Consider the following 12,562-nt stretch of genomic DNA (forward strand, 5'->3'; position numbering starts at 1 on the left):
GGGGCCCTGGGGTTTTCCCAGAAGACGCAAAGCGTATGTGAGTAAAGGTAAGGTGTGTTTCGCAGGCCATAAAGGTGGTGAGAACCAGGTATGGGGAGACCACGGGGGCGGAGCAAGCCCAGAGCTGCTCCTGGGCAGCTGGGGCTTAGCTGAGCCCAGTGGCGGGTTTGAGTTTTTTTCTGCCTTTTTTCATGTTATCTCCCCAAATGAAAGTAGTCTTATTATGCAGATGTGCCTCCATGGGTAGAGTCTCTTCTTCCTTCCCATTTTCTAGCTGAGAAGCCCCCTAACCATGGCAGGTACAGGGGACACCCAGGGAGATGGGGGTCAGCCTCCAGGATGGGGGGCTGAGGATTCTATTGCTGCCTTGGGGAGCTGTATTCCCCTGGGTAGAGTCTGTCTTCCTAAGAACCCCTGGAGGGGATTCCTCATGGAGGAGGCCTTCTCTGCCATTTGTCACTACTGCGAACCCCTCCTTAGGTTTGGGAGGGTAAAGGTGTGGGGCTAATTGGGACATCTGGGAGGATAGGAACAATTCTAGGCGCCCCCCTGCCCTCCCCCTGGGATCAGAGCACAGGCTGCTGAGGCCTCTTAGTGGAGTAAAGGGATGAAAAAGACTGAGGAGTGGCAGCTGGAGAGCCCCAGCCCACGCACTTCTAGTCCCTGCTCTGCAACAAGTGGTCACACCTGCGCAATCACATCCCACCCCTGGGCTCATTTTCCTTTTGCCTGTGAAGCTGTGATTGGTGCCACCATCTGGGTGGTCCCTCAACCCTGCTGCGGACCACTGGGGGGGGGGTAAAGCTCTGGGCCGAGGGCTCCATGTTCCCTCAGTCTGCAGGCTCCTCCCTGGTTCCCAGCGCCAGCCTGAGGGCTCATTCCCTGGGAATGACAGCGAGGGCAGTCAGGGCTATTTACGGCTTGGCTCTCCCGCCCCTCCCACCCTGGGCCTTGCTAGGGCCCAGCACCCACATGCTGGCATTGCCCTGAGTCCTGCTTCTTTGGCTCTCCCTCCCTGAAACTGGCCATGCCAGGGAGAAGGCGCTCCCTTCCCCACTTGGGACACCGTCTGGGGTGCTTCCCCGCGGCCCCTGCCTGCCGAGTCTGGGGGCCTCAGCGCTGCCCAGCCTGGGAGCCCCCCCGGGCGTCACCACTGCTGTGCCGTGACATGGCCCTGCAGAATGCCCTGTACACTGGGGACCTGGCGAGGCTGCTGGAGCTGTTCCCCCCGCACAGCTCAGCCGACCTGCTGCTGGAGAGCCGGGCGGCCGAGGCTCGCTGGAGCAGCCAGCAAAGGGGTAAGGGGCAGTGGGCGGGGGGATGGGGGGCTGAGGACCAGCTGGCCGCATCAGGCACAAAATGATGCGGAAGGAAGTGCTTGAGGAAAAGAAGACGCCCCTGGCAGCTTCTCCCTCACCCCAAAGCTTGCTTAAACCTTGGCCCAGGAGCGAAGTCATGTGGAGCTCAGAATAGCTCCTGGGAACCTTGTGGCCGGATCCGGCTCAGCTCGGGCTCCACTCAGGGACGCAGACACCCTCTCCCTCCATCTGTCTGTGTCCCTCCTTCTTTTTCTCTCTCTGCTTTTGGCCCCCACCTCTCCTCTCTCCCACCCCCCTTCCCACATGCTCACACTCTGCCGTCATGAGCTGGTCTCCAAAAGAGTGCAGGGGGCAGGAAGAACCCCTGGATGATAGACATGCCCTCTGTGCCAGGCTGGTGGAGGGGCCCAGCAGAGGGCCTGCAGAGCACCCGGAGTCTGGCCCGGGACCCATCGTCGCCTGCACGGCCTCGGGACCTGCCCTGGCCTTGTGGCAGGCAGTACTGGCCGGGGACGAGGGCTCTGTCTCCCGTATCCTCGCCGACTCCAGCACAGGCCTGGCACCAGATTCCATCTTTGACACCAGCGACCCAGAGCGATGGAGGGACTTTCGCTTCAACATCCGAGCTCTGAGTACGGGCCAGGGGCCCTGGGTTCTGCGTGGGAGAGGGGAGGCTGCGATGGAGCTCTGGGCTCCCTCGTCCCAGCCTCTGCCCACCTCCCCGATTGCCTGGCAGCGCTCTGCCTCCCTCCAGGGTCTGAGGCCCATGTCCCCTCTCTCCCTAGGACTCTGGTCTCTGTCATACGAAGAGGAGCTGACCACCCCCCTGCACGTGGCAGCCAGCCGGGGCCACACAGAAGTTCTGCGTCTGCTGCTGCGGCGGCGGGCCAAGCCAGACAGTGCCCCCGAGGGCCGCACCGCCCTGCACGAGGCCTGCGCGGCCGGCCACGCTGCCTGTGTCCACGTGCTGCTGACGGCAGGAGCTGACCCCAACATCCCTGACCAGCATGGGAAACGCCCCTTGCACCTCTGCCGAGGGGCTGGCACCCTTGAGTGAGTGATCGTCACCTTCACCTCCGTTCCACTCATAGGGGAGACAAACAGATGAGCTCAGGAAGGCAGGGGCTGGCAGGCTGCTGGGCTGCGTGGAGGAGTCAGGGCTCACATAGGGTGTCAGGATGCAATTGCTCCCCAACCACCCAACCAACGGCCTCGGGAACTTGGGAATGACCCTGACTTGGGACCGTTTCTGCTTTCCTAGCAGTGGAGGAGGGATGTGACAGGGGCCAGCTGCGTGGCCTGCATTGGGGAGTTTTCTGGGTCCATTATGAGGATGTTTGAATATTTTCTCAGCTTATCCTATGTTCCAGGCAGTGTGCTGAGTATACCACCAATGAAGGCACAGTCCTGCCCTCAGCGACTGGCTGTGCAGTGATCCAGGTCGGCTTTACAGAAAGCGGCCCCCACTTAGGGCCTGCAGGGGTCCCTGTGGGCAGGTCTGGTTCTTCACTTGGCAGGTCTGGCATTTCCTGATTAGTAGGCACCTCAGACAAATGGGCTCCAGGGCTGAGTCCAACTAACCCAGCAAGACACTGATGGAGATACCGAAATGTGACAACATATTATTTACTATAGGGAACATTTCTTTACAGTGAGCGACCCAAGTAATTATGCCCTATATATAGGGAACCTTGGAGGATGAGTCCTCACAATTTTTTGATGAGCATGGAATCCCTCAAAGGGAGCCTTGGAAAATCTATAACCTAACTGCACATACAATGGAGGCTTTCTCTCTACTGACTGCGCACCTGCCAAATTTCACACCTTGCCCCTGGATGGTACCAAATTTTCGGTCCTTGTGTCCTTCTTTCATAGACCTTCTGCCACCTGTTAACCTTGTCAGCTTTCAGAGAACTCCACTGACTTAACATATTGTGGTTGAAGATGTGTTTGTCTTATACCAGCGTGATCCAATAGAAATATGATGAACCATGTAGGTAATTTAAAATATTCTAGTAGCCTTATCACAAAATGAAAAAGAAATAGGCAAAACTAATTTTTTTAAACAGTGATGAAATACACGTAGCATAAAATTTACTATCTTGACCATTTCTAAGTAGCTCATACGAATGGAATCAAACAGTGTTTGTCCTTTTGTGACTGGCTTATATCACTTAACATACTGTCCTCCGGGTTCATTCACACTGTAGCATCTGTCAGAATTTCCTTCGTTTTTAAAGGCTGCATAATATTCCATTGTATGTGGATTTATCCATTCATCTGTTGATGGACACTTAGTTTGCTTCCATGTTTTGGTTATTATGAGAAATGCTGCTGTGAACATGGGTGGATAAATATCTGTGAAACAGACGAAATGAATTTTAATAATATACTTAATACAGTAGATCTGAAATGTTATCATTTCAACATGGAATCCTTACAAAAAACGATAAAGTTTACATCCTTGTTTTGTACCACGTCTTCACACTGGTGTGTACTCTACACGTAGAGCGTGTCTCAGTTAGGATAAGCCGTACCACAGTGCTCGGTAGCCAGATGTGGCCGGTGGCTACTGCACTGGACAGCGCAAGCCTCTATACAGGCCCACATTTTAGTGCTGGCCATGTCCCAGCCCGGCCTCTGTGGCGTCACACCCAGTGACGAGCCTTCCTTCCTGTCTCGCGTAAGCAAATGTATATTTACAATTATTATGGAGATTTCAGAAACATGGGAATGTGGGCAGGATAATATAACAAGCTTCCACACGATCCGTCAGCATCTGTACCGCCCACGCCCCCACCAGATGCTGCCGTTGGGAGACCTTATAACAGCTTCTCAGGCATTTTTGTGTCACGTGCTGCGCATGCCAACATCATCTAAGCCTAGGTCTCAGCCATCATCCTCATTTGACAGATGAGGAAAGTGGAGCTCGCCAAACCCTTAGCCTTCGATTTTGCACATTCTTACAGCTGTACACACCTTCCGTGGGGCCGGCGTGGGGCAAATCTGGCCAAACTGGATTTTGTGGGTCTTTGTCCCATTGCTCTCATTTCCATTCGTGCCCACAGCCAGTCCCCACTCCACTTCCGCCTCCAGTCCCTCCAACTGCCCTGCTGCCCCTGGACCCTAAGGCCAGCGCCCCCCCCCCCCAGCCCCTGCTAGCTGTGTGAATGTGGGTGACAGCGTCACACCCTCAGGGCCTTGGTTCCTCATCTGAACTGGCCGTAGGAATGCTATGAGCCTAAAACAAGTGAGCGTGTAAGGCCGTCAGGAGGCGTCTGTTCTAAGTGCCTAATGGCAGATCGGGACTTCTCCTGCCACCAAGGTTTTAGTGCACTATTCCTGCAGAGAGTATGTGGCCTTGAGAAGAGGGCATTGCTGACCCTGCAGAATGCAGACAGAACCAGGAACCACCCAAAGCTCCTCCGTGTTTGCTTTGCTCAGAATGGCGGGAAGGCGGGGGGAAGATCTGCACCCCACCTTCCTCCCCACCACCGTCTCGCCCTCACTAGGTGTGCAAAGCTACTCCTGAGGTTTGGGGCAAAAGTGGATGGTCGGTCCGAGGAGGAAGAGGAGACCCCTTTGCATGTGGCCGCTCGGCTCGGCCACGTGGAGCTGGCAGACCTCCTTCTGAGACACGGGGCCTGCCCCGATGCCCGGGATGCTGAAGGCTGGACTCCGCTGCTGGTTGCCTGTGACACCCGCTGCACATCCCCTGCTGACGCCGAAGCCACCACAGCACGCTGCCTCCAGCTGTGCCGCTTGCTGCTCTCAGCTGGCGCCAACCCTGACACTGCCGATCAGGACAAGCGGCGGCCCCTGCACCTGGCCTGTCGCCGCGGCCACGCGGCGGTTGTGGAGCTGCTCCTGTCCTACGGTGTCAGTGTCAACCTCATGGACTACGGGGGACACACGGCCCTGCACTGTGCCCTGCAGGGCCCGCCCGCGGCCCTGGCCCAGAGCCCGGAGTGTGCAGTGCGGGCTCTGCTCAACCACGGCGCCGTCCGAGTCTGGCCTGGGGCCCTCCCCAAGGTACAGGGCTGGGGGCAGAGGGAGGGCAGAGAGCAGCAGCCGGAGGGGTGTGTGTGTGTGTGTCCCCATGTGTACACATGCTCACATTCATGCACGTGGATGCATGGGTGCGTGCACACGTGCGTACATGTCTGCATGACGGCAGGGGGGCCAGAGTATAAAGGATCAGACGAATCTTGAAGGAGGAGACAGGATTGATGGGGGCAGAAGCAGTTTCTTCGTTAGGAAGTGAGCTGATGAAAGAAGCATTTAGGAAGCTCCCCCTGGCAGCAGATCCATCAGTGAGACACTCGGGGTACAGGAGAGGCTCCCCTAGGGCAGTGACGAGCCCAGGTCATGAGGTCCAAGGCTTTCTGACCATTGCAGATGGACGTGTCCTGGTTTCCGAGAGCTTAGCAGGACACACACCACCCAGTCCAGCCCCTGCTTTCTTGGCACCTGAGAAAAAGACTTTTGCTGTCCATTTCCAGTCTGTATCTTATTTTATGTTAATTTCCCCAAAGGGGGTTCAACTGCTAGACCTGTGTTACTGAAGCCCTGCAGGGGGCCCTGCTCATCCTGTGTTGTGTCTGGAGGGGCTGTATGATGTCATGGAGGGCACTGGGCCTGGGGCAGGAAACCAGTTCTCTGAGGAGTTGGGTCAGGACCAATATGGCCGTGGACAGGTCCCCCGCCCTACCTCCCAGCTTGCCCCACTTCCCCCACCCCATCCTGGATGCTCTCCAGCTGTTCCCGCCTCTCCCCTTCACTCGCAAACCTAGAAGCATCTGTCTAGATTCCTAAGCAAGACCAAATAATTAAACAGCCCGAGAGTTCGGCAGATTGGTCTCCCCTTTGGGAAAATACAAGAAAATCAACAATTAACACTAATTAATCTCCTATTAACACCAGATAATTAGGAGACGAGCAATTCCCTGTAATCTGATGGCAGCTCTGACAGCTAATGATGTCCCCATAGTCAGGACAGGGTGGGAGGAGGAGGCGCCGGCAAATGGCTTTCTGGGGACCTCACCGCCCGCCTCTCTGGCCCCATTCCTCCGAGGGAGCCATCACAGCAAAGTGCCCCATTCACCCCTTCACCCAGGCGAGTGCCGGTCAAAACATGCAGGAAGGAGTCCACAGCCCTTTCCCATGACGGGCAGCTGTCCCAGGCTTGGCTGGGGTGCCTGTCCTCCAGTGAGGGGCTCCTCCCTACAAGGAGGCCTCCATGGCCCATCTGGGACCACGGCCAGCTCCTGTTCTCCATATCGGACTGGGCCTTCAGGAGGCCTGGCTTTGACGTTTGCCCAAGTGACTATAGGCAAATCACTGGAATTCGTTGAACCCAAGTCCCCTGCATGTGATACAGCCTGGACCTAACAGTGATGCAAAGCTGTGGGACCATAGTGGGTAACCAGCAGGAGCCAGCATAGCTGACTACACCTGATGCTGTTCGAAGGTGTGTGGCCTATTCCATGGGTTCCCTCAGTCCTCCCAACGACCTCTGAGGTAGGTGGTGACTAAGAGTGCAGGCTCTGGAGCCAGGCACACTCCCTGTGTGACCCTCAGCAAGTTGCTTAATCTCTCTGGGCCTCAGTTTCCTCATCTGTAAAATAGGGACATAACAGCATGCGTGTGTCTCAAGGTTAGTGTGGGGACTAAATGACTTCACACATAGAAAGCCCTTTGGATGGGGACTAACCTGGAGTTAGTACTCAATACCTATTAGGTGGTGGTGGGTGAAAGTTCAGTGATGTATGTGAAAGCACTTGGAAAGCTGTTAGGCGTCATCCAGTGTAGGAGAGATGCAGGTTTGAATAGCTCCAGGAGGCTTCCTGGGAGCCTTGTACAGGCAGACGGCAGAGCAGAGTGGCGTGGTAGCTAAGGCTAAGAACCACATCACCGGGCTTACATTGCTTGAACTACAACTTGGGCAAGTTACTTAACTTCTCTGTGCCTCAGTTTCTCTTGTCTGTAAAATGGGGATAATAATAGTTTTCACCTTGTAGGGACAGGACTAAGAGAGTTAACACAGGAGAAGTGCGAAGGAAATTATCTGGCATAGATTATGCATAATAGAAATGTTGGCTGTCATATTGGTTTCCTGTCACAGCCATAACAAAGTACCACAAACTGGGTGGCGTAAGACAATAGAAATGTCTTCCCTCACAGTTCTGGAGGCTGGAAATTTGAAATCCAGGTGCTGGAAGGGTTGGTTCCTTCTGGAGGTTCTGAGGGAGAATCTGTTCTGTGCCGGTCTCCCAGCTTCTGCAGGTTGCCCATAACCCTTGGTGTTCCTTGGCAGGTAGGTGCATCGCTCCCATTTCTGTCTCCGCTGTCACAGGCTGTTCTCCCAGCTCGTGTGTCTGCATCTGTTTTCTTATAAAGATAACAGTCATATTGGATTAGAACCCACCCTAAATGAGCTCACTTTAACTTGACATCTGCAAAGACCCTATTTCTGAATAGGTCACATTTATAGGTATGAGGGTTAGGACATCAACATATCTTTTTGTGCTGTCTGGTCCTCCTATGTGGACGGACTGGGGCCTGCGGGGTACAGTAACCTTGGGGACGCTGACGCAGCTCTGTCTCCTCCAGGTGCTGGAGCGCTGGTGCACGTCCCCGCGAACCATTGAGGTCCTGATAAACACGTACAGTGTCGTGCAGCTTCCTGAGGAGGCCATGGGCCTGGTGCCTCCCGAGACTCTGCAGGTTAGATTGCAGGACACAACCACTCAGCCTGCCCCAAGAGAGTCCCGCCTCCTGAAAGGCAGCCCTGTCAATCGCCCCACTTTGCCCCACAGAAATGACCCAGAGACCCTCTCATGTCCCAGAAGAAAACACAGAGCGAGCACCCAAACACACTCCCTACGCCTAAGAGGCTCCTGAAGACACCCACTGGCCACCAGCCTCCCCCTGTGGGGGGAGTGGGTGCCACTTGCCCAAGGCTGTCCTGCTGAGCCGCGCATTCTGTCCCCAGAAGCACAGCCGTTTCTACTCGTCCCTCTTTGCCTTGGTGAGGCAGCCCCGGTCGCTGCAGCACTTGACTCGCTGTATGCTCCGTGCTCACCTGGAGGGCTGCCTACCCCACGCCCTGTCCCGCCTTCCCCTGCCACCCCGCCTGCTGCGTTACCTGCAGCTGGACTTCGAGGACGTGCTCTACTAGGTGAGTCCTGGGTTCTGTGGACAGTCCCGCAGGGTTTTTTTTTCCAGAGGGAGGCGAGAGAAGAGTTGAGGGCAGGGCCCTGGCCAGAACCAGCCAGCCCCCCAGATCCCCCCTGAATACTCACCTCTCCTTCCAGATGTCCACTGTCTTTTGAGAGGCTGAAAGCAGACGCTCCAGGCCCCAGGGCACCAGCCCTCTTCTCACAGTGCCCCGAACCAAGGACTGAATTGAACCAACTGGAGCAGAGGTGGCCCTCTCAGCAGGCGGTCCATCTCGACTGGCAGAGTGGATGCTGCCATTCCCACCAGGGAGAGGCAGGCGGACCCATGTTTGATGGACAGAGAGCTAGGACTCATGACAAGTGATGCACCCCTCTTGGGGGCCTCCTGAGGTGCCCTCCAGCCCATCCAAACCCTGTATGAGCATTAAAGTCTCCAGACCTGTGTTGTTTAGTAGTACTGTTTCCGAAAGACCTGCCTCTGAGCTGGCCCACTCACAGGGTCGCCCCTGGATCTGCCCTATGGTGTCAGCTGTGTCACCTTCCCACTTGGTTGTTCACCAGCGGTTGGGGGATCCCAGGCAGGTCCCTGCCCCTCTGGCCCATGATATGGCAACACGGCTGCCAGGTGATAGTGTCAGAAAAGGCCTAAAGGACAGCCAGCCAGTGGTTGGCTTGGGTAGGGCAGAGCCTCAGTGGATGAATCAGAGCAGACAGTTAGGACAGGACAGAGCCAGGAGGAGAGGTGAGGGGCAGAAAGGCCAACGGGAAGGTGGGTGCAAGCATGGAGGGGAGAGAGTGGAACACCCAGGTTTAGAAAAACAAAACTCAAAAACAGCTCTCCATATTGCCTGTGCTGTAAGTTGGGGAGCCCGGGATGTATACCTGGGTCCTGCCGCTCTTTGTGATGGCAGGAGCTGAGCTGAGAGTTATGCCCCTGGGTTCTAGTCCTGGCTTTTCCATTAATTGGTGGAACATAAGTCTCTTCCCCTCTCTGGGCTCGTTTCTGCATCTGTAAAACAAGACAGGAGGGAGTCCCTGAGGGTCTTTGCAGTACTAGGCTTTTGAGAACACGCAGGGAGCCCCAGCAGCCGGGAACCAGTTTAACACAGGAGGGAGGTGGAGGTGACGGAGCCGCAGAACAGCCAATCAAATGTACTACAATGCGTGACGACAAGGGTTGCTGGGCAGATTTCCTAGGGCCCCGGAGTGTGCACGCGCTGGAGTTCACGACTTTCCCGCCAAGCGCTGGGAGCGAGAGATGGGGGACCAGGACCATGCGAGGCGACAGGGGCGGGGCAGAGACCACAAGAAGCCCCGCAGGGCGTCAGAGTGAGCAGCTGAGCGGACGCAGGGCGCAGGCGAGTGGGCCCGGCATCCCACCTGGCCTCACCTGCCTTGGGATGACCCACCTGGTTTGGGCTTCCAGGCGCAAGGACCGGACCGCCTGACGGGAGGGAGGGTCGGCGCCCAGAGCCCAGGCTCAGGCCCACAAGCGGTCGGGCTGACAGGCCCTGGCCCTCAGCTGTGGAGCGTCCTCTCGGGCCCCATCTCCGGGGCACGTGGGCGCAGGTTGAGACGGTCAGGAGGCAGTTTCCGCGGGGCGTCGGTGAGTTCCGCTCAAGAGAGCGCGGGGCCTGGGAGATCGCCCCGCGTCCGCTCGCTCGCTGAGCGAGGCTTCGCGAGCCTCCGTCGGCGCAGGCGCTGGGCGCGCAAAGGCCTGGCTCCCAGTCCCTCCATGGGGGCCGCTGAGCGGAGCGCGGGAAGGGGCGCAGTGAGACGCCCCCTGGAGGAACTCCCACGGCGCTGACAGGGAGTGACTGGGAGCTGTTCGGGATTGGGGGACAGGGAAGCCTCCTCCTTGAGGAGGTGACATTTCCCCTGAGGCCTGAATGGCAAGGAGGACCCCGCCGTGTGAGTGCGTGGGGGAAGAGCTGGGCAGCGACGTGAGCTGATTTCGGTTTCAAAAGATCGCTCTGGCTGCTGAGTGGCTGGCGCGCGGGAGGACCGGGGAATCCAGGAGCATAGGGTGGCTCCTGCAGGGGTCCAGGCAGAGGTGGCGAAGCAGTGGGGGACACCTATGGGAGCTGACCATGGAGTGGACGTGGGGGGCTGAAGGACGCCCAGTCCAGGATGACTCCCAGTGTGTTGGCTGACAACGAGCTGGCTGGTGGTGCTAGTTACTAAGGTGGGGCAGATGAGAAAGAGGCAGGGGGCAGGGGGATCAGAAGTTCAGTTTGGGAGCGATGCAGTGGCAGCTGACTATGGGACAGCTCAAAGAGGCTGTGTTGCAAGGTCTATGAATCTGGCATTCAGGGACAAGGGCAGGTCTGGGTATATCACCGTGGGATTGTTGGATTGTGAAAGATGTGTAAAGCTCTGTCCTAAGAGAATCCTGACTCTCAAGGCGATGACTTTTCTGAGTCCTGTTTATGCATTTTGATGGAAACTCTGTGGAATCCCATCCACATTGTTTTCTGCTTCCTGAGACCCAGGTTTTAGGCACTGGGTGTACATACACCCGTTCCTGCCCTCAGTGAATTTTCCATCTAGTCTGAAAAATAAGTGTGTGAATAATTAGTTCAAATGCAAGGGGCAATGAAGGTTATGAAAAAGACATGTGGCAGCAGGAGCGGAGGGTGTGAAGAAGAAGGCAGGCAATAGGACAGGCACCTAGGAAGACTTCACTGAAGGTGGGTGCCTCTCCCAAAGTGATAAGAAGGGGTAAGGATTTCTGACCATATCTGGAGACCTTTTAAGGAGGGAGGGGCCAAGGGAAGGAAGGCGGTTTGGAGTGGTCAATGTAAGGGCCTGCTGCCTGACTTCACTTGTTCTCCCCTTCGCGGGCCAGTGTTAGGAAGGTCCTTTCTGGGATCAGATACCCAGACACACTTGCAAGCCAGGGAGCGTCCTCCCCTGCCTCCCGGCTGCGGGTCCCGCGGGCCCAGAACCTCTCCCCGGTAATTGCTTTCCGTAATGTGTTTGCTCCAAACCAATTTCACGCCTCCGTGAGGACTCCGCCCTGCACTGGAGGCGCGGACCTCCCCACCACCAACCTATCCGCGTGTAACATGTGCGCACACACAAACGGCACACATTGAACGCAACAGATACACAGGGTTCAAGTAGCTGAACACAGCAAACATACATGAACCTACACACGTGATGCTAGAGTTTAAGACTCTCGTGTACAACCCCCGTGCCCAATCTGCGCTCACAGTTGAGTACCCAGCAGCGCCCCGCGGCCCGTCTTCGGACCGCTCACCAGGTCCTGTTCCTTTGCCCTCCGCGCGTCTCCCTGACTAACGCGAGGGGGCGCTGACGTACTCCGCACCGCTCTTGCGGTGATGCAGTTGCGCTTTGCTGCCACCAGAGGGTGCCCGCGGACAGAGCCCGACGCTGCCCACTGTCAGTGGACTTTCTTCCGCCAAGGAGTGAGGCGGAGGTATAGCGCTACTAGCTTTGACTTTAGAATACTTTGTTCGTTCTTCGCATCCTAGGAGCTGGTTCCCAATCCATGAAGGGGAGGCCAGATGATGGGGGTTCAACACAGGCACACACAGAGAGGGCAGGGTCAAAAGAAAATTCCCCTGTAGGAGCACTTCCCCAATAGGTGGAGTAACGAGCGTGGGCCAATCAGAGTACGTGGACAATTAAAGAAGCAATTTTAGAATTCCATTTTAGACAGCGAGGGGAGGCACTTGCCCACAATGGACCCGTTCGGGATTCAGTAGGAGAACCACAGTTGTCCCTTGGTTAAGAAAGTAGCCACCTCCGTTCAGATTTAACAGCGACAGCTTCTGTCCTTGGTACTGATGGGAGGGTAAGAAGTAGTTTTTGGCGAGCCACGAGTTTGGGGGATTTCCATTGTTGACCACCCTGCTTTTCTTGCTCCATTTAATGTAGGAAGAACTCATTTTGAGAGGTGTCCCTCATATTCACTTGATCCTTGCACCAGCTCTTTGACTGAGCCGAGTAGATATTGTATTAACCGCTGTCTCTCATAGATGGAGAAGTTAAGGCAAAGAGGGGCCAAGGTCACACGGCCCAGTGAGGGGTCAGAAC

The 12,562-nt window shown here is 56.3% G+C and overlaps 1 protein-coding gene and 1 long non-coding RNA gene across 3 annotated transcripts; one reads left to right on the plus strand and one right to left on the minus strand.

Moving 5' to 3' along the window:
- Positions 1–957: 957 nt before the first annotated feature.
- Positions 958–8,943, plus strand: ASB10 (ankyrin repeat and SOCS box containing 10). 2 transcript variants are annotated; one of them, XM_019712775.2, is made up of 6 exons: positions 958–1,298; positions 2,105–2,372; positions 4,832–5,351; positions 7,932–8,045; positions 8,314–8,499; positions 8,636–8,943. In XM_019712775.2, the coding sequence occupies exons 1-5, from the start codon at positions 1,028–1,030 to the stop codon at positions 8,497–8,499; spliced, it is 1,359 nt and encodes a 452-aa protein (XP_019568334.2). In that variant the 5' UTR covers positions 958–1,027; the 3' UTR covers positions 8,636–8,943. The 2 variants fall into 2 exon arrangements, with proteins under 2 accessions (XP_019568334.2, XP_019568332.2); XM_019712773.2 differs by lacking the exon at positions 958–1,298 and adding an exon at positions 1,430–1,951.
- On the minus strand, positions 8,429–10,346 carry LOC141567554 (uncharacterized). Its single transcript, XR_012490296.1, has 3 exons — positions 9,910–10,346; positions 8,624–9,509; positions 8,429–8,513 (listed from the first exon to the last, which is right to left on the minus strand). It is a non-coding gene; the product is annotated as an uncharacterized LOC141567554 (long non-coding RNA).
- Positions 10,347–12,562: the final 2,216 nt, after the last annotated feature.

Source organism: Rhinolophus sinicus, linkage group LG11 (assembly GCF_036562045.2).
Source record: "Rhinolophus sinicus isolate RSC01 linkage group LG11, ASM3656204v1, whole genome shotgun sequence".
Taxonomy (NCBI): domain Eukaryota; kingdom Metazoa; phylum Chordata; class Mammalia; order Chiroptera; family Rhinolophidae; genus Rhinolophus; species Rhinolophus sinicus.

Coding starts and splice junctions, on each gene's coding strand:
- ASB10 (XM_019712773.2), top strand. CDS start 1,642: ATGAGCTGGTCTCCAAAAGAGTGCAGGGGGCAGGAAGAACCCCTGGAT. Junction 1,952..2,104: donor CTTCAACATCCGAGCTCTGA/GTACGGGCCAGG, acceptor CTCTCTCCCTAG/GACTCTGGTCTCTGTCATAC. Junction 5,352..7,931: donor GGCCTGGGGCCCTCCCCAAG/GTACAGGGCTGG, acceptor TGTCTCCTCCAG/GTGCTGGAGCGCTGGTGCAC.